The sequence below is a fragment of the Amblyomma mixtum genome, chromosome 4 (genome assembly GCF_055824585.1).
Source record: "Amblyomma mixtum isolate Tamu chromosome 4, ASM5582458v1, whole genome shotgun sequence".
In the NCBI taxonomy this organism is placed as follows: Eukaryota; Metazoa; Arthropoda; class Arachnida; order Ixodida; family Ixodidae; genus Amblyomma; species Amblyomma mixtum.
In genome coordinates this window covers 136139726-136158243 of record NC_143015.1, presented here as the reverse complement: position 1 = coordinate 136158243, position 18518 = coordinate 136139726, and the positions used below count along the sequence as shown (strand labels likewise).

General features: G+C 47.0%; 2 protein-coding genes across 2 annotated transcripts in view; both read right to left on the bottom strand.

Annotated features, from left to right (window-relative positions):
- Window positions 1-18518, bottom strand: part of LOC149348342 (uncharacterized) — a 358890-nt gene that overhangs the window by 211291 nt on the left and 129081 nt on the right. The window lies entirely within an intron of this gene.
- Window positions 981-17204, bottom strand: LOC149348350 (uncharacterized). The gene is made up of 3 exons (XM_089586057.1): window positions 17047-17204; window positions 16043-16400; window positions 981-1602 (listed from the first exon to the last, which is right to left on the bottom strand). The coding sequence occupies exons 1-3, from the start codon at window positions 17202-17204 to the stop codon at window positions 1408-1410; spliced, it is 711 nt and encodes a 236-aa protein (XP_089442183.1). The 3' UTR covers window positions 981-1407.

The window sequence follows — 18518 nt, the reverse complement described above, 5'->3', positions numbered from 1 at the left end:
CGGAGGGAAAATGTTTAGCTCGAAGTAAAAAAAAAAGAAAACGGATATTGACTAGACATGCTATGAGCACAGCCAGCTTTGGTGGTCTGTGACAATGTGGAAAAACTACAAAAAAAAATTTAGGACGGCTAATTATCTTGTGCATTTGTTGCTGGCTGTTGTGCAATACGCGTAGTGAACAAATCGGCGCCGCTCTTATCACGCTGAATGGGCCAGACGTCCCGTCCTCGGCAAGTTTTTAGAAGTGGTCGCGTCACCTATCGGTGAATAAAGGACCTGTCCAGAGCAAATAACGCTTTTAAATGCGGCCGATAGCTTACGTCGAAAGTCATATATGCAGCGCACTGACCTGCGAGGTTCCATAAACTGCCCACGAGCGAAGGCAGCATTCTGAATCCTCGTATTCCAGCTGACACGCTTAATCGCTGTAGCAGTAAATAGGTGTTCGGAGACGAAGTAACGAAGTGAGCACAGTGTTTCACTGTTATTCAACAAAGCAGACACTGTAAATAAACAACAGGAACAAGGTACAGTACAACAGTACAACAGACCACACAGTACAAACAGGCTTCTGGGAGGTAAGAGCAAAGAACAGCGGCCAACAAATTTCTTGCGTCGCTGGACCAACCGCCGTGGTACAACGGTCACTTTGGTCGCCGGAATTGTAGATGGCTCAAAAGGAGGGCAGAACAAAAGAAAATGACAACAATAAAGAATGCCATGACACAGGTCAAAAGACGCACTATAGAACTTTGAAATGTCCCAGCCGTGCCAGCCACATTCTGAATCTCCAGGATTGCTTCGAGGTTGCATTTTCTTGAAACGAGTCCTCTAAAGCCAGAGTTGTAAACTCAGCGAAGCGTATGCGGGCTGAGCTTTCGCTTAAACGCCATTCTTTCCACATCCCAACAGAAACAACTTCCTAACTGCCTAGTTCAGTTTGTGCGAGAATCGCTACCCAGGGCACGAGACAACGCAGGAAGAGTACACGAAAAGAAAAAAAAAACAAACAACAAAAAAGAAAGAAAACAAAAACAAAGCGCTGCCGCGTCCAAATGGTTGCAACACCAAAATTCAAGAAGAACGGTTAGTACACGGAGAGACGGCGAGTAAAAAAGTGTCATCACTGCAGAGGAACCATAGTCTTTCCAAAGGTCTCGGTCGCGTGGCACTGCTCAAAGCACAGGAGAACGTGGATGAAAAAATACCTTGCGAAACGCAAACCCACGGGACCATCTTGTCACAGCGCTCGCGAGAAACCACGTCGGTAAAGGATTTCCACGGGGAATGCAAAAACAGAGTATAGTGTGTTCGAACAAGCCAGCATGAAACTCTGCCATTGCGCCGGTCCGACTGGGAAGAAGACAGCCATGGCTCTAGCTTCGAGGCAGTGTGCAGTCGCGTCCTTCAGTCTAGCATCTGGATCTTGATCTTGCCCATGATCTTACCCGTCAACTCCTTGGTCTCGTTGGCGCTTGCATAGCAGATGAGCGTCTTGAGCCACTGCGGCTTCCATTTCGAGATGTTCTTGAGTCGACTGACGAATATGGGCCGCTCTGGGGCGACTTCGTCCGCCGCCTGCTGCGCATCCTCAGCACGTACCTGCGAAAAGGGAGAGGAGGAAGGAAAGGCGCGGTGACTGTCTTCGTTTCAGACCATACGGCACGCACGGTCCTCGGCCGCAGAGCTTTATAATCTGGGCGCCACCTAATCGCTCGCAGGCTTTAACACCTACACCGTGCTTGCGCCATGGTGTCGGCAACGCCCTAGTCAAAAAAGTGTGTATATGGTTTTTACGTTGATTTTGATGGTATGCACGGTACAATGTCATTAGTATGCATGGTATGGTATGGTGTGGTATCCCCATTGAAAATGTTGGTTTGGTTGGTTTTATGGGGTTTAACGTCTCAAACGACTCAGGCTATGAGAGACGCCGTAGTGAAGGACTCCGGAAATTTCGACCACCTGGGGATCTTTAACGTGCACTGACATCGCACAGTGCAGAGGCCTCTAGAATATCGCCTCCATCTATATTCGACCGCCGCGGCCGGGATCGAACCCGCGACTTTCGAGTCAGCAGCCGAGCACCATAACCACTGAGCCACCGCGACGGCATTTGTATAGAGTTGAATTTGTGAGCAAATAGAATTATGGCACGTATGCTTCGACATTACAGGATTAAGCTCCCACAGCGACCCGGGCTGTGAGGGACGCCGTTGTGGGGGGCTCCGGATAATTTCGACCACCTGCGGTTCTTTAACTCTTTCGCTACCGCGCTATAGGCGATCGTTCGCATATGATCGATTCAAATCGCCCGCGCAAAAAAGCTAATTTTGGAGCGTTGTGGACGTGCTCCGCCCTCTAGTTTGCGAGCTCAACAACTGCTCTTTCAATTGCAGTCTTGGTTTCAGTGCTTTGACAGGAGGGGGCGCCGTGAAAAATAAAACTTTGAACGGCCGCGGCACTATAGTGCCTAGAATATACTGGCTAGTGTACCGAGGGCGCGCGCTCGCGTGGCCGCCGCGGTGATGCCTTCCCGAAGCCACCGTAGGGTGGCGCTGCCAGTCGCTAAGGTGCCACCGCGCAGCGTTCGCGGCATTGGCCCGGCGTTGGAAACTAACCTTGCGCTGCGCTTTTCGCTACGCAGCCCATCTTTCTCCGTGCTTTGAGAGCACTTTTGTTCAAAACCTTTCTGGACGGAAGATAAACTCAACGGCCTAACACTGTCCGTAGAAAATCATCAACCGAGATAGCGCCGCGAGACCGACGATGCGTTGTACAAGTACTATGGTTGTACCGATTTACTACCAGATCCAATCCGTAAATTTTTTGTTCTTTCCACCGTACACTGAACACGCTGTACACTGTACAGCGTCACTGTACAGAACCCGGGCCCTGAAGTGAAAAAGAAAGGTAAATTAAATGCCGAATATCCAGCGAGAGGCCCAACTTACCAACTTGAAACAAACACCGAAGGCTGACAGCTGCGGCCACAGTATCCCCGAAAACTCTCAGATCCAGATTCGTTGCTGATACATGGGAACTTTCGATCACGATTTTACTCGATCCGAATTCAGTTGACTGCGATCCGCGCATCTCAACCGCGACCGTAGGCTGTTGCGCGCACTGTCATGCTGTCATGCTCAACCAGCAATATCCGGGTGGCTGGACCTCGCAGCGGCGACCATTCTTAAATCGGGATAAAAAAAATTTTCACCCCAAACGGATCGATAGCGATCGGAAGCGCCCGTGTGATACTGGCATTAGGAAATAGCATCCATAGCTTTTGCAAAGGTTATGACCCAAGGGATTTCAGTTCTACAGTCCAGTGCTACACTTCTGGACATGTTATGCCGATGTTTTTTTGCAGTTCAACCGCGCGTACTGGAATTTTGATATATCAGTGAGACAATATTTAATAGCGTCGTGTATGTGCAAAAAGAATCAATGGGGCTCTTTCCCAACATTGCATCTGTTTGCGATGATCGTATGTAATGAACACATGCAGCCTGAAAAGGGCTCGTTGCATTTCATTTGGAAGTTAGAACTCGCTTTATACAGAAGTAGTTTTTATGCAGGTGTCTGCGAATTTTCGTTCAATCTTTTAAGGGAAGAAAAGGCAAGAACGAAAACAAAAAGTGATCCTATCAGTGATTCTCTTCTACAAAGGGCTACAATATACTGCAAACTGTAAAGCTACAGCCATAATAAACAGGTAAAAATAACTGGTCACTGCTAAAAGTTTGTACAAAGTAAGCAAGGCACTGAATTATTTATTAACTGAACAAAATATCTGAAGTTGGTCGCTGGAGAGACCGTTCATCAACAGTTATAAAGAGAAGCGCCGAGAAACAGTACACAGCCATACCATTTAAGCAAGGCACTTTACATATGCAGAAAGGAAAACACTGTATTGATATTAGCAAACTAGTTGCAGTGTCTGAACTTCAACAATTTTTTTCGTTGCCTTTGTGCCTCTCTGTCTTTGTTTAGCCCTTTAACATAAAACGTAATTCTTAGCAAAACATAAAACAACAATCCACAGCCTGGTTGCTGCCTCGTGTTCGGGGCAACCAAGTTTTTGCAAGGCCACTGAACTGAAGCAACTCAAGCACGATTAGTCGCTGCAACTTTCAGTTTATTTGCTCAAATCACAGCGCAAACAAAACCAAAGAAACGCGCAGACGCAAGCTAAACACAGTGCACAACACAAGGCTTGGCTGGGAAACTGCAGCAATCCAGCACCTTTACGACAGGAAGCGCCCTCTGGCGGCAAAAACTGGAAGGCAGCGCTGGCGCTGCCACCTCCTCCCATGCGGAGACAAGCGTTTGCGGGACGGCAGGCTGGAAACGCTGATTGGTCAAAAAAATATGACGTCATACGCGTGACGTCATAAATCACGTGATATTTAATGACGTCATGTCCGGTTGGGGACAGGCATGTTTTCCCTAGATTTTCCCCCGCCACCGCTCGTCAGCGGACGGGGCTGCTCGCGAGGAGCCGAGAGGCGAGGAGGCAGCGTGCACTGCAGCGTTGCCTCCTCGGCGTGTCCCCGTCATGTCTTTCGACCCGCCGCGGTGGCTCAGTGGCTATGGCGCTCGGCCGCTGATCCGAAAGACGCGGGTTCGATCCCGGTCGGGGTGGTCGAATTTCGATGGAGGCTAAATTCTAGAGGCCCGTGTACTGTGCGATGTCAGTGCACGTTAAAGAACCCCAGGTGGTCGAAATTTCCGAACCCCTTTCACTACGGCGTCCCTCATAGCCTGACTCGTTTTGCGACGTTAAAACCCCAATAAACCATAAACCCATGTTCTTCAGTGCGCGCGCGAGATTAAAAAGCGCACCTGTCGCGCTGCGCTGTCACACTGCATGCCTGCTTCCGTGCATTTCTTGCGGACTCCTTTCAGTCATACTTAGCTATACTTTGACCAAAAGGCTTCTTAAACAGTTATTTCAAGTTTTATTGCTATGTATAAAGAATATGTTTGTAGCAGGTGCGTGAGCCCGAACAAAAGAAAACTGTTTTTATTCCCCTTCAGTATTCCTGCTTATCGAGACTTGAGTATTTATATGTTGCAGTACATCTTTTTTCAGGCATCACAACTGATGTTTCGATGTGTTTGGTACATATTCATCTTCAGACATGAATTCCTCTAGCTGTTGCACAGAAGTCTGTAATTGACTTCATTGTAGCTTCATACTTGCACCATTTAAACTCTGCACATAGCTCTTTTTTCACAAAAGGAAATGTGATTAGGTTTCTGAATAGAGCTGTGCACGGGCCGCAATTTCGAACCCGCGCCCGGCCCGGGACTTAACCTACCGACAGGAAGCCCGGCCCGACACTGAAGGACCCTGAGCACGCTCGTGCTCGGCCCGACCTGCAAAGCGGCGACGACACAAAAAGAGAATTTCAGGAAAATGAGTTTATTTCAATGACATTCAAATTTTGACCTCGCATTCCAGATCACAGTTTGGGATTATACACAAAACACAACGCATAAAGGTATAGATTTATCACTCTAAATATGCAAGTTGTTCATTGATGATGGCTTGATCGAAACAAGAGCGGCGCTCTTTCATTACGAATCCTGCGGCGCTGAAATTTTTCTCGCTGCTTGAATTGATGGCCGCAACGGCTAATACTTCCATAGCAAGAGAAACGCTTGAAGTATGAAGGGGAATGACAGACGTGGTGTCGTAAGCCATGGATGGCGTGCCACAACAGGAAAACTTTTTGACTTGTTAGAGGATAAGCGAGCAAATAAGCGACAGGGCGGCGCTATACTGCGAATGCCGATGTGGCCGCGACGTCCCTGCTTGTACTATTCACGGGAAGGCATGCTGTGTTCACTTTGCTGACAAGCGATTACGGCGAAACGCTGCACTGCGCCAGAATAGTACAAGCTGAGCCGTAGTGGAGGCGCCAGTGACATTCTTCTAATGCCTTTCATGTGGTGCCCCCCCCCCCCTCCTTCGCTCTCGCCCGCGACTATTGTCCGTCTCCCCGGCCGGAACCTGCCGGGTAGGCGGACAAGAGAGAAGGCTGCCGGCTCTGCGGTGCGCTGCGAGTGGCGAGTGGAAGAATTTAACCTTTTCCCGATGTGCTGCTGCAGCGCTACTCCGTGACCCCGCGACCTCGCGTGCGCCGTACGCAGCCCTGCCTCCGCTTCCCAGAACCATCCTTTCTTCTTACAAGGCGCCCAAAACTGGTTGCTTTGCCCCAACGTTGGTACTTGCTAGAACGAAAAATGCGTTTCTAGCCCCAGCTAGCTTTTTTTTTTTAGCGTTTGTACTATCCTCCCGTCCTTGTACATGCCCTCCTGGATGGTCTAGACACAAATCACTTCCTGCTGTGCATGCAAGACGCCCAGCGCACCACAGCCATATTCGCACTTCCATATATATGATACATGCTTTGCCCAACTTAGAGCCTTGGGCGTTTGGTTGTGAGTAACACCGTATGGCGCGTAATGCATTCCCATCAGGCAGAATTAAAATATGAGAAAATTCATCGCAAGATATATTTCCTTGTATTCTCCAAGTAAATTACTTCTATACTAACTCCTCCCTTCTGAAGTGACCAAAAGATAAAACAACTCAGTGTGTAAAAAAGGTGAATGCAAAAATACACTACTTTTGGGCAAAATTCACAGGAAGTGCACTTAAATTGCCACAAGTGCATGGCCAATTAAGGAAAAAAAAAACAAGGGCAAAGGACGGAGACGCACAACAGGAACACAGGACGACGCTGTGTTCTGTGTTCCTGTATTCTGTGTTCCGAGTTCTGTGTCCCCGTCCTTTGCGCTGGTTTTCTTTCTACAATCGTGAACCAATTAACTCGCCCAGCTCTCCACTCTACTGGACCAATAAGGCATCAAGCTTCACAGTGCATTATTGTTATATCTTACGCTACATATTTTCGAATTGTTTTTGCTCGGCATACACGTCTTTCATTTGCTTAGGAAGAAAGCAGCGCAGTCAAGAAAGTTACTCCCTCCTGCCAGCGAAAATTAAAAAAATGCGGTTTTTTCAGCGCCAGTTTAAAATCTTTGCATGCTGACGGCATGTTGAAATTTTCGTTAATGCACCGTAATAATTATCTCATGAAGCCCCAGCTCTTGTGGCCCAGGACGAAGAGTACGATGATTTATGGCAATATTTGAGGTGCATTTATGAGCCAAGTTCTTATTGCTCTAACGTTCTCCTAAGCAAATAAAACTGAAAATGGTGATAATTTTGATAATGCTTTATGGAGCCGTGGTAAATAAACAAAAAATAAATTCTTTGATAAAGGCCTGTACGCTGCACTTGTGCTGCTCATTTATTTCATGCTGTCCATTTTCTCAGTGCAGTGTCTTCTTTGATATGCATATTTCTGGCTCATTACATACTTTGCTTCGGTTCACAATTCTTCTTTTAGCTATATTTCATCCACTTTCCTGCCATGATCTCTATTAAAACGTAATTTGTGTAATTTTGCTTTGTCCGGGCTCCTGCAATGTTCTAGTATATATGAATGATGTGAAGACCTGTTTCAAGCTGTTGCACTATAATTCAGTCTAACCTCCTCGATCACGATCACCTAAGCCTTTCCTTATCTGTTGCCATACTTTTTTATGGAAACACTTAAAAACAAAGCACCATGATCTATTTCAGTATTGTTTTATTTGCCGATCTAATTTTTTCGAAGATAACATGGGATACCAACTCCCCTTTAATGTCCCCGTTCTCGTCTCGAAGTCGCGAATTTTTAGATGTGCGCTCAGTATTCTCGTTAGTGCATTTGTGCTCACAAGGGAATATAACAGCCAACGCGGCTAATACGCTAGATTTAATCCTGACAAATCGATCTGACATAGTCTCACCTATTACATACCTGCCAGGCATCAGCGACCACTTGCTAATGCACTCTGACATTATCTAGCCACTCCGAACACTAACAAAAAGAAAAAAATAGTAATACGAGACTACAATGGAGCAAATTTTCAGGCGATAAATAATGAACTATTTTTTTTATCGATGCTTTCCCATAGCTTTGGTGTCCGCAGCATTCAAACCAACTGGAGCATGTTCACAGCTATAATCACCCAACTCACAGAACAATACACTCCTGAACGCACTGCTACCACCCACTCAATAGCTCCCTAGTGTAATAATCACATTAAACGTTTATCTAACAAAAAGAAAGCCTCTACCGCATCGCAAAGTTCTCGCCAACTAGTGAGCGATCGGACTTCGTATTCAGCGGCTTCCAACATGTATGTTCAGGCGCTCAAAAGCGCTAAAAGCACTTCCACTCACATGTAACCACCAATGTCAAAAATTCTGGCGGGTCATTAATCCTTCCACCGACGATAGTTTTGCGTTATCTGACCCGTTAGGCGACCTCATCCCTTCCGACGTTCACGTCACGATTCTTAACCGCGTAATCACTGACAACTTTACACCCATATCTGATGTATACATATGCCTACAACTCACCACTTCAACTATGTTTTCATGCCACCTATAACTGTTGCTCCTACTGGTGTGAATAAGCTTATTGATGGACTCAGTGTTCATTCCGCTCCGGGTTATGACTGCGTTACTTAAAAAGCACTGCAGCTTATTCGCCCATTATACTAACCAAACTTTTCCAGCATTGACCAGTCAACGCTGCTACTGAGTGGAAGATCGGAAAGGTGGTTACAGTCTACAAATCCGGCAGCAAAGCATCCCCTATTAATTATCGTCCCATATCCCTTACCAATACTTGACCCAAAATGTTCAAACATATAATATTCACCAACCTTGTTAACTTCCTTTCATTGAACAACTTTTTATGTCAGCGCAACATTGTTTTCGAAAACTTTACTCTTGCGAAACACAGTTAATATAGTTTACACATGCATTGCACTGTATTCTAGACCTATCATCACTAACTGGCTGTATATTTCTGAATTTTTCAAAGGCTTTCGACGATGTATGTCACAACCTTTTGGCTCACAAACTAAAACATCTTAATATTGACTGTAACTTATTGAAATGGATTGAATGTCTACTTAATCGCTCACAATTAATTATTGCTTACGGTTATAACACCTGTTTTACAGAGGTGTCTTCCGGAGTTCCACAAGGTTCAGTTCTTGGACCCTAGCTACTGTTCCTGATCTAACATTAATGATCCCCGCTCTCTTATGGATTCTCATATTCACCTATTCGCTGATGTTTGCGTCATTTTTAGAGAAATAACCAACACTAACAACCTTACATTACTTCAGTCAGTGGCGGTCACAGAGAGTGGTTTTAGGGGGAGCGGACAGACTGCTGTATATAAAAAAAGAAAAAAAAAATAGAAACAACGATTTTTCATTTTATTTGCACAAAAATTTTTTTGCGCTTTGTTATTGAAAAATAAATGGCGAAAGGTATAGACGTTGTACCATTACTCAATCTTTGAATGTTAACGTTTACGCGAGCAATATTCATTTCGATACCAGGGGAAACGAGTCGACGTCTGAGATATTCCGCCACGACATGTCCACTAAGGTCAAAGCACCTGCCCGGACATTTCACCAGTGGGGTTAGCGGCCTTCATTTCTCAGTTCTGGGAAGTGGCTTAATTTGTTCCGCCCTCAGTCCTCAAGGCGGCTGGTCGGCGCTCCTTGTCAAGCCAGAAAGGGATGGTCCCCTCGCTGGCGTCGCTGTGTCCCATGGTGGGATAAAGACATGAATGGGTGGCTCCCCCCCCCCTCCCCCCCGCCGATGAGGTTGTTGGCCACCGCAACCGCAGGTCAATGGCACCGCCGTCGCCGCCGCGCCGGCGGCATGGCAAGACAACGGTGGCGGGAACTTGATTACTTTTGTATTTTGTAAATAGTGTACAAAGCTCTCCCCTGTCCTTTCTTGCTGTCGCTCCCCTCTATACTTCTCCTTACTATCCTCTCCCTTTCCCTGTCGTTTCCGCCGGCTGCAGCTCGGGTGCTTAAGATATTAGATAGCAATTGCCGCAGCCGGCAACACTCTTCTGCTTCCTTTTTTTTTTTAAAATAAACCACTACCACCAAGGCAGGAACACGATACCTATCAACGTGTAGAACGTGGAATTGTGTGAAATAAGACAGCCGCTAACAAGGTGAACGTACAAAGCAGGGGACTACTTGACGAGACCGCCACTGACTTCAGTGCGAAGAATGGTGAATGTAGCTATATATGAACAAATGCAAAGTCATGCGTGTATCTAGAAAAACTTCCGTCCCACCTCACTACTACATCGATAACATTTCGTTGGAATCAGCCTCATCATATAAGTGCATCGGCGTCCACATTACTTATTATCTTAACTGGTCTCTTCATACCGAGAACATAATTGAAAATGCTAATCGCATGCTTTGCTACTTACGTCGCAACTTTAACGTTCCTTCCAATTTGAAACTACTGCTTTATCAAACACTAATACGATAAAAACTCGAGCATGCAACACGTGTATGGCACCCTGCTCATGACTTCATTAATGATCTTGAGCTGGTGCAAAATAACTCTGTGCGTTTAATCCTTGTTAACTACAACCGCACAGCTATGAAGTCTAATATCTGCCTCCCATAACTGACATCGCGTAGAAAAGTGTTTCGTATCACCCTGTTCCACAAGCTGTACCATCATCCCGCTCTTCGTGATCACCTCATCCCCCGTACAATTTCTGTATCCCGCCGCATTGATCATGATCACAAAGTTGGAAGTATGTCATGCAACAGAAAATGCTGCTCGCAGTCATTCCTGCCGCGAACCTCATGCGACTGGAACCACCTTACCGCAGAAGTTGCCGGCACTGAAAATTACGAGCAGTTCCGCGTAGCACTAGCTAACATTGTATATTCAGGCGCTGTTTAATGTTCATGTAATCAACTGTATTTTTCTCTCAGTTTTCGTATATTTACCATTCCCCCTGTGTAATGCCACTAGCCCGTTGTGCTCTAAGCGTTGCGGGCCGGGCTCTATTATTTTACTTTCCTTTTAGACAAGCCCACCCTAACATCTGTGTAATGCCACTGGCCTTGAGGGGTAAATAAATAAATAAACAAACAGAGTAATATGCAAGCCTCTCACACAACATTCACTAATATTTCTTTCTTTCTGTAATAACAATTTGTAGACAGCCTTAAAGGCTCATATTTCACTGACGTGAAGGTTCATTTTTCAGTCACAGTTCCATACTGTAGAGCGCAGGATAGCGCTTGTGCTGCATAGTTATTCTTCTGTGTGTGTCATTGTAGGCGCTATTGTTTGTTTTCTCAAGTACTATGCACCGTGTATCCCAAACTGAAGTTCTTCTAAATCTTCTTTGATATTAGCAGTTGCAAATTCAAGCCTTCTGCAGGATTTGAAGGAGGCCCAAGGAGACGAGGACTAATTTTATGCATATGCAAATGTAAACAGCTAATCTATCTGTACTATTGTAACTTGCATTCTCTTTTTTGCTTTATGTGCTGTTCTTATATTTCGTGCCATAATGCTGAATGTCGTGATTTTTGTATGTATTATAGTGTAAATTGATACTGTATGTCTGCTGTCAAAGTGTTTTCTTTTTCTTTACTGTAATGCGCGATTGTAATGTTTATCTCTTATATTGTTTGGTGTACTTTCCATGTTCTTTTAAAGTACCAACTTGTTTTTCCTACGTTCAAAACTGTCATCTAATGGTCCCCTGGGCCTTGTCAAGCTGTGTGCACAGCTTTTAGCCCAGGGTGACCAGCCAGATTTTTCTGGTAAATAAAGTGCATTGACTGATTTATTAATTCATTGATATGCAACTTACAAATGATTGGAAATGAGGGGAACATGTGCACAGGGCGGAAAGCGCGTGGTCTGCCAGGAAACACTGAGGTGGCCCCGAGAAGGGCCTTTAGTAAGGACGACATCCGTTTTGTGCCTCTTCACTAAGCAGCGACGACACAGCGTGCGCAGTCCTCGTTTTGCACGAGCTGTCGAAGCAATCCTTGGTAAAAAAAAACACGAGGGAACAAAGTCGTGCTGTGTATGCAGATGCGATCGCCTCGTGGTTCCATTCACGGCGAACAACCATCCGGCAAGCCTGGCTCTTTCGACGGATTCAGGAAACGACTGAAAAGAACAAAAGTAAGGAGCGAAGAAGGGTGCACTGCTTACAGGTTAGAACACAAAAACAAAGCTAGGCGCTGCACTCGGTTAACCCATTCAACGAGGCGTGGCGTGAGCTTTAAATCCGATTTCGACAAGGCGTGAGAAGTCGCTAAAGAAGCAAAGGCACACTGCACTGAATGAATGATATAGATAGACTAAGCGCAAGTCATAACGTCTCTAAAGCCACACTGCACTCGTTTAACCCTGCAACGAGGCCTAGCGCGGGTTCTGATGTCTGGCGCCGATTTCGACAAAGAGAGGGAACACGGCCGCGAGATTGATGCCCGCAATCTTCCAGGAAGCAATGAAGCGGCCCTGAAAAGGGCCGTTTGGAGCAGCTCTTCAACGTCAACCTACAGCGGCGTGGCGGCGAGCAGTAGGCCCAGCGTCCGCGGCGAACAATGACATCGGCTTCCGAGAAGCATATCCAGGGAACGACGCTGCAAAAAAAAAAAAAAAAAGTTTCGTTACAAGCACCGCAATTTGGTGAGTCCTCAATGCACGAGAAAACTTGCGACAATGTAGTTCAGTCCTTACCTCAGGGTTGAGAATGCGCACCCCCGACAAGCGCGTCAGCGTAGCTGTCCAACGGCGGTCCTCAAAGCGCGCCTGATGCGGATCCTTGTAGTGCCGCGGCAAAAACTTTAAATACGAGCACGACACTAGCCACGTGCTCCTGGGGAAACGGCGAAAGCCGCAAGCAAAAACTGCACAGAAATTTCAGCTGGCTGTCGCCGCCGAGCGCACCACGCACGAACGCCATAGCTGCACACGCCTCGAAACGAGCGCGCCGAGGATCACGAAACGAATGCGGCATACCCGCTCACCACGCACGCGCGGCGGGTGCACCTAGCGATTCCCCAGGCGCTCTAGGGAGAGGTCGAGAAAGGCGCGCTGACGCCACGTCCGGTTGAGAACGAGGGCGAAGTCAAAAAACGTCACGGAGAAGCGCATCCCATCGACCAATCAGCGTTTCCAGCCTGCCGTCCCGCAAACGCTTCTATGCGGAGACCCCTCCGCTCGAGACACTAGCCAGTATTCTAGGCACTATAGCGGCACCGTCAGCCGGAGAAAATGGCGTCCGCGTCGCCGCGCGTTCCTCGGAAGCGAAAGCTGAGACCGAGCACGTCGGCCGGTTTCGGTTTCGTTTTTTGCGACGAAAGCAGCGGTTATGAGTCGGGCAACAATGTACAAACGTTGGATTTCGGTTTCGGCAGCGAGACTTCGCCTCGGGAGCCTGGAACGTCAGCGCGTACTTGCATGTAAGTTCTGTTTTCGTTCGCTGTGTGTTTTCTGCGGTGCATACGGTTTGTAATTGATGAGAGTGGTTTATTTTTGTGCTTCAGGGTCTTGACAACGTATGGCGAAGACAGTTTGCCAAATGCTCAAGGTCGCGTCGCGTTTTTCAACCAAGACGACAGCTAGGTGTCCATATCGGTACATCGCTGCGGAGCGGCGCTCGGAGATTCGCTCGAGTTCTCGACTTTTTTTTGATGCTCTTCACGGCGGAAATGATGAAGATCGTGTGCGGAAACACTAATAAGTATGCATGGATGAAGATTTTCAGCAAATTCGGCGTGACGGCTCATGGGAAGACATGAATCTGTTGGAGATTCTGATGTTCATTGGAATCATCATATACATTGGAATTGATGACCTGCCACGACTGTATCTCTACTGAAATACCAGAATAATCTATTCTGGCCCTCTGCTATCAAAAATAATTTCTGAAAATTGGTTTTTCGCTTTTTTGTTTTTGTTTTTTTGCACGTAACGGACCCGGATGATTCAGTGGCGGCAGCTTCTATTGGCAACACTTGAAAAGTGTCCTGGCTTTTGAAGCACATCGATAAAACTTATTTCATCGATCCTGATGTTTTAGAGCTTGCCTAAAATGCCAAATTTTATCAGCTGGCTTTCAGGGAGCAGCTCATTCAAGAAATCTTCCGGTATGATGAGGGAAAAGAAGTCCACGCCCCCAATCCTCTCATAGAATCCATTCAACACCAACCGAAAAGAATGAAAAAAAGAAGAAACTACAAGCTCGACTATCAGAGAACAAGGGAGGAACAAAGATAAAACCTTATGTGAAGCACTTGTCAGTCTACCTCTACTTCACATCTTCACCTCTGACTGCTCTTCACAGTGGCACCACAGTCATGACCCCTGACTTGACAAGCCATGGAAAGTGCAGTAAATTTTTCTCATAGCTGAAACTGTGAACAATGACAGCTATAAACATGTGCAACAGTTTGTATATTCCAGTTTTCCTCTAATCAAGTTCGGGCTTAGTGCAGCCGGTAATTTTTGTTTTTGCTATTTACTTTTTTGTGTTTTTAGCAAATTTCACAAATAAATGTTCATTTACTTTTGCACACACAACTCTGGTGTTTGTTTCATTCAGAAGTGTAACTAATAAGCTACAATTTCATGCATTGCAATATGTGCTGGGTGTATTAGTTCTTGAGAAAAAAAAAATTTCTTTCAGTACGCTCCAAATCGTGCATTTTTCCGCGGTAGCGAAAGAGTTAATGCGCACGGACATCGCACAGGACACGAGCCTCCAGCATTTCGCCTCAATCGAAATTCCACCGCCGAGGCCAGGTTTGAACCCGGGTATGGTATGGTATGGCATCGCATGGAATGCTATGGTGTGGTACGTGGAGTTTACCGTCCTGAAGCGGCACTTGGGCTACATGAGGGACGCCGCCGTGGATGGCCTCAGATTATCTGAGACCACCTTGGTCCTTTAAGCACAAAGGGCCTTTTTGCGTGCGGCAGCCGCGGGCCGGTTCGGTACCGCGAACTTGCGATCAGCAGCTAAATGCCACAGGCACTGAGCGTGCGAAGCGGGTCGTTGATTTTGGCGTTTGCCCTCGTCCACACACTATGATCTCGATGGTATTTCATGGCGCGTACTGTCATCATCATCATCATTAGCCTGACTATGCCCACAGCAGGGCAAAGGCCTCTCCCATGTCTCTTCAATTAACCCTGTCCTTTTCCCAGCTGCGGACACCGTATCCCCGCAAACTTCTTAATCTCATCCACCCACCTAGCTTTCTGCTGCCCCCTGCTACGCTTGCCTTCGCTATCCACTCCGTTACCCTTAAGGACCAGCGGTAATCTTGCCTCCGCAATACATTCGGTGTGTCCATTGATTCGACGTCCCACACCCTTAAGCGTGTACACGGTGCAAGCAAGCTCTATGCCGTGCGCTGGAACATTTCTCTGTAGGACGAAATGGTGGTGAGTCATTGAGGTGCGCTGCATGCGCTTTCAGCCGTACCGCATACGTGCTAATTCACCTGGGAACCGGCCGGCATTGAGTATGCCAAGAGGGACTGCGAACGATAAGAAGCGGCCTGTCGCGAATGCGTGCGAAACGTTGGTGCGCCGAAGGAGGACGGAAGGTTTGTCGAAGCGTTTCACGCAGATTAGTTTTGGCAATGAGAAATGAATAAAAACTGTGCAGAAGATGAAGAAATACCGAGGTAGCTAGCGGGCCTCCCCTGAGCGGGATCTGCCGCTTCGTTCCTGAGCACCATCCGACCACAGGATCCCTTCATGCGCTTGTGGTCTTCCTCTATGCGTTCCGCATTGTATCGTCCTCGCTAAGCACTTTTTAAAAGTAAAATGCACGAACTAGCCAGAAATGAAGTTCTACTGATATGTGCCTCCGTTAATCTTCGTGGTATCATTCGCATCAAAGGAAAGTGGTTATACACCGACAGAGTATCAACCCTTATAAACAAGTTTCGACGAAATCGACCGACTGACCGACTCGACCCGACCCGACCCGACCCGACCGACCGACCGACCGATCGATCGATCGATCGATCCATCAATCAATCAATCAATCAATCAATCAATCAGTCAATCAATCAATCAATCAAATACCTTTCTCGTGATGTTCTTGTGTCCCACCCGGGCCACGACAGGCAGGTGTCCGGTGACGTACTGAGTCAGGCGCGGGTACTGCTTGATGGCCACCGAGCCCCGCAGAAGCGACTTGAGGTGCTTGGCGTGGATGATGTACGCGTCCCCCTCGCAGTGCGTGGGCCAGAAATCGTCCCGGAGCTGGCTCTCCGGCACGAACAGCGAGCTGTTCATGTCCCGGTTCACCTGCACCAGCTGCACCGGCACGCAGTGGAAGTACCTGTCGTTGGTCTCGTTCAGCGCCCCGATGTACTCGTGCGCGGCCAGCAGATCCACCAGCGTGGTGTCGTTGGTGTGGATGAAGTAGCGCAGGTTCGGCCTGCACAGTTATTGCAGTATGTACAAAAATATAAACTACACGCATTTAGCAATCCCGCTGAAACACACACGCTCGCCCTTCGAAGGCAAGAGCGCAGAAAGCCTCGAACACGCACGAATTATGGAAAACAGCATTTAAGTTACCAAATTCCGGTGATTCTAAATTAACTTCCAGATGATGTCGACCTCAACAAATCGATTAAGAAGAAAACGGTCAAAACAATGATTATCGAGAAAGAAATTCGCTACCAGTGACTTCTCTCTTAAAGCCATATGTAGCGTTTGTTTGTAAAACAGTGCTCTTTTACTGTGTGTTGGATGTCGCCTTTTTCTGTTTTTTTCCTCCTTTTCATATGTACATATGTTCGCCACGATGACTGACCTCTGCATTTGTGTTCATGTTTTCTTTCCCCCTTTTTTGTCACATCTACGACAAGAAATCTGTTGTATATATTTGTGTGCAGTGATATGTACTGGATCCTCCATGGTATAGAACTGTGTAGAGTGTAACTACAAATATGTGTGCTGTTTTCTTATTTTTTTGTTGTAATGTTGTCGAAACTGTATGCGGAGGGAGGGCTTCGTCAGGCTAGTAGCCTTTAGCTCTCCCTTCGCTTTTTCCTTGTATTGGAATGAAACCAATAAACAAACAAAGAAACTGCTCGTGCACCCAGCGTATGGTGTCGACGAAGATCTTCACGCTGTTCTGGACGGTGGCCTCGTACGGAGCGATGATCACGTCGCCCTTGAGGACCTCGCGCCGAAGAGCGCGGGACCTGCGCGGTGGGGGTCCCTGAGGGGGCATCGCGGTGCTTGCGCGACATCGAACCTTGTACGCCCTGTGGGGCACACATTTGTCCCCAAGACGGCTCAAGGTGGCTGGAGGTATCGACTACTACTGCCTGCATAGAAGCGTTGGCAATGACCCTGGAAGGCTAAAGAGTTTGCTCAATGGCTCATATCGGGAGAAGTCTAGCAAAGCGGGCAATAACTTCTAACGTTAAGCACGACCAGGTGACGGCATCGCCCAAACAAGCAGATTACAAGTGAGGTCGGAGGGAGGAAGGAGCAGAGGCGGGAGTGCGGCATAGATCGAGCTGCCGAGACTACATGGTCGTCCTTGGAAGCTGTGCTCACTTGTACTTGTGCGATAAAATTAATTGTACTGCGAAAAATAATTGGATGGAGCTGCCCTCAATGCTCCTTTGATATTCACCGCGCTTTACCGTCTACTTCTTCCTAGTCCCGTGGTCTGCGCAGTGTTTCGTATTCATCATTGCTTTCACTTTCTATCTCCACACATGATTAGAAATTTACACTATTATTAAAAGCAGCACGTCGGTAATAAAATTTATGAGCACGAAGAAACGCAAAACGCTTTATCAGTTAAAACTCGAATCATATTGACTGCAAACTTTTCTGGCTTGTTTTTTTTTTGCGCGAGCGCTACACAAATCGCTGATAATCTCTGGCGTGTGCTTACCTGTAGTGATAAATGCAGAAAATTGCGTTTCTAGTTCCGTCATTCAGTCGTTCGTTGTACAAAGGCCTTCATAGGCGGTGTCAATGATCTTAAATTCTCGCTATAGCACGCGTCGACTGCCTACCGGTCCGCCTTCACGCCTGGAGTTTTCAAACGCCAGACAACTATTTCTTGTCTGTCATTTATTCCTTCAGGCCCCGTAGAAACTAAAGCCTGGCTCATACGAGGTTGTCACCATCCAAAAACAAGCGCGAGCTTATACAGCGCAATTTTAAAACAAGCGCGATTCCAACTCGGCTGCTTGAGGGGAGGGAGGAGTCCTCTGTGGCGGCGGAGTACCGGACTGCTTAAAGGGACACTGAGGAGAAATTGAAGTTGGCTTGTATCGACAGTATACCAGCTCCTGGTTACAAAAACGCCACTCTTACCGACAACAAAGCTCTTGAACGTAGAAAAGAGCAAGAACCAAAATACAGGTATTGCCGCCACATGCCAAGCTTGCAAGTACAAGCGTGGTGACGTCATAGGACAAAACAGCGTTGTTAGAACCAATGCTTCTAGTAACACTGGGACACGAGAAACCACTAATCACTGAGGCGCAGCCAATGCATGCGCAAATCTTCCTGACGTCGCCCG

Coding starts and splice junctions, on each gene's coding strand:
- LOC149348350 (XM_089586057.1), bottom strand. CDS start 17,204: ATGCCCCCTCAGGGACCCCCACCGCGCAGGTCCCGCGCTCTTCGGCGC. Junction 16,401..17,046: donor CACGAGCAGTTTCTTTGTTT/GTTTATTGGTTT, acceptor ATAACTGTGCAG/GCCGAACCTGCGCTACTTCA. Junction 1,603..16,042: donor ACAAGAACATCACGAGAAAG/GTATTTGATTGA, acceptor CCCTTTTCGCAG/GTACGTGCTGAGGATGCGCA.